The sequence below is a fragment of the Volvox carteri genome, assembly GCF_000143455.1.
Source record: "Volvox carteri f. nagariensis unplaced genomic scaffold VOLCAscaffold_72, whole genome shotgun sequence".
In the NCBI taxonomy this organism is placed as follows: Eukaryota; Viridiplantae; Chlorophyta; class Chlorophyceae; order Chlamydomonadales; family Volvocaceae; genus Volvox; species Volvox carteri.
This window is the reverse complement of record NW_003307615.1, coordinates 51517-53436: the sequence shown is the minus strand read 5'-3', so window position 1 is coordinate 53436 and position 1920 is coordinate 51517. Positions and strand designations below refer to the sequence as shown.

Here is a 1920-nt window from a genome sequence, read left to right as displayed (position 1 = left end):
CGAGGGCCTCCCNCAACGGTTGAACTCCTGGTTGCTGCGGAAGATTTGGCCAATTGTTGCCAGAATTTGAAGTCCTAATGGACCGTATATTTGCGCGATGATGTCGCCCGTATCTGAGCCCGCTGGCCACCGGACTGTCACCACGATCGGTTCCAGTTCTAGTGTGGCTCTGTAGAAAGCCAAGCCTTCATTTGTTCCGTAAAAGCCACTGACGGCCTTTATCTTTTTGGTCGGTATGGATTGCGGTCTCGCGGCTGAGGTCGGCTGGCGGCCATTTTGAACATTGCCGCGGCTAACAGCCACTGCTGGTCGCCTCTGCGACATTTTCAGGCTAATTAGATAACCATAACTACGCTCAAACAATTGAGGTCGCTGTCGGTGGCCACGGCCGCGGTTGGCCGACGGTCATAGTAGCAGCTTAGTCAAGCTTGGTCTCATCCATACATATGTATGTATGTATGTATGTATGTATGTATGTATGTATGTATGTATGTATGTATGTATGTATGTATGTATGCGCTTTGTGACAGAGGGAGGAGAAGGGCCGAAAGGGAGAGGAGCCCAAGTGGTGTGCACACGAGGAAAGGAGAGGCGCAGAGAGAGGCTAAATGAGAAACAGCGTGCCACCCTCCTCCTCATCCTTCTTGCCGCCTTCTTCTTCCTCTTCACTCTCGTCCGTCCCCCTCCTCTGCCACTTGACCTTTGGCTCCTTACATACGGTTCCGCCATCTTCGTCTCGGATAGGCACCATCTTCGTACGGAACGAGGGACCGGCTCCCCCTTGGGTCGTAGTTGACATGAGAGCAATCTCATGTGCGAGTCCGCTGTCCTCCTCCTTCCCCTTTTTTTCCGGATCCCCGCAGGTGCTCTAGAGCTGTTAGATAACCTCAGCCACGCCGCCACGGGTTTGTCCTCCTCGGGTGTTGCGGCCTTCCGTGGTCTGCCCCCCCAGCTGGCGGAGAGCCGCCTCGTGGTGGAGTCCCTGTTGCAGGCGGAGATGCTGGGGGCGGCCATGTACACGGAGGCGCACCTGGTGCTGGAGAGGGCGGTAGCGGAGGTGAGGTGCCCGAGGAAGGGGGCGGGGGGTTGTGGGGCCGGAGGGGTGGAGGGGGGTCTCGCGACGTGTGGACTGACTTAGGTTGGGCGGGGAGGGGGAGACGAGCGGGCAGGCTGTCGCAATCCGCCTCTTCGTGTTCATGGACGTGCCACTGGGAGCTGGCTGTCAGGGGAGGTATGGTGGCGGCGGCAGCGGCAGTTTCTGTGCCGCTGCCCTATGTAATTTGTTATACAGAAAACCAAGAGAGGTCTCGTTAGTCCCCTATGTCATGCAAACCGTCGCCTCTAATCCCCAGCGCCAGCGTCTCCTTTCATGCTTACAATTTCATTCCCGCCGGCCTCCCGCCACCTATCATCCCACGTGCCCAACCCCGCTCACCGTGCAGTCCGCACAGGAGCTCGGTCTGGCGGCTGCGGCGGCGCCCCTGGCTCTCAGTCCCTCCGACAGCAACGGTATCACAGGCGGTCCCCTCACCTCCTCCTCGGTCTCTGGCTCCGAAGCCACCGTCATGTCCCGAGAGGCCTCCCTCCGCTCCGCCGGGTCGTCATCCCTGCTGGCGGCGGAGCTGGCGGCTGCCCGTGAGCAGCTGCACGACCGGCTGCTGCCCGTAGTACTGGGTCTGCACCGCTGTGCCCGGCTGGAGGCGGCCCTGCGCCAATTCGCTGTAAACCGAGCTGCTGAGGTGAAGGCTATCGTTCGGGAGGTTGTGGAGCGTCTGCTGCCGGTGCACCTCCAGATGGCGGGGATTGCGCAGGACGGCCTGGCTGCTGCCGGAGGCGGCGGCGGAAGCTCCGGTGTCGCGTCCGGCGGCCCGACGGCGCCTTCGGCGCTGCCGGGTGCCTCCGGCGCCCCGGGGGCGGCGG

At 61.3% G+C, this 1920-nt stretch overlaps 1 protein-coding gene across 1 annotated transcript in view; it reads left to right on the top strand.

Moving 5' to 3' along the window:
- Positions 1 to 1920, top strand: part of VOLCADRAFT_107628 (uncharacterized protein) — a gene marked incomplete at both ends in the record, with an annotated part of 22170 nt that overhangs the window by 14142 nt on the left and 6108 nt on the right. The window contains 2 exons of the mRNA XM_002957313.1: positions 864 to 1057; positions 1443 to 1781. Of these exons, the coding sequence (XP_002957359.1) occupies positions 864 to 1057; positions 1443 to 1781 (533 nt within the window). The remainder of the gene's footprint in view (positions 1 to 863; positions 1058 to 1442; positions 1782 to 1920) is intronic.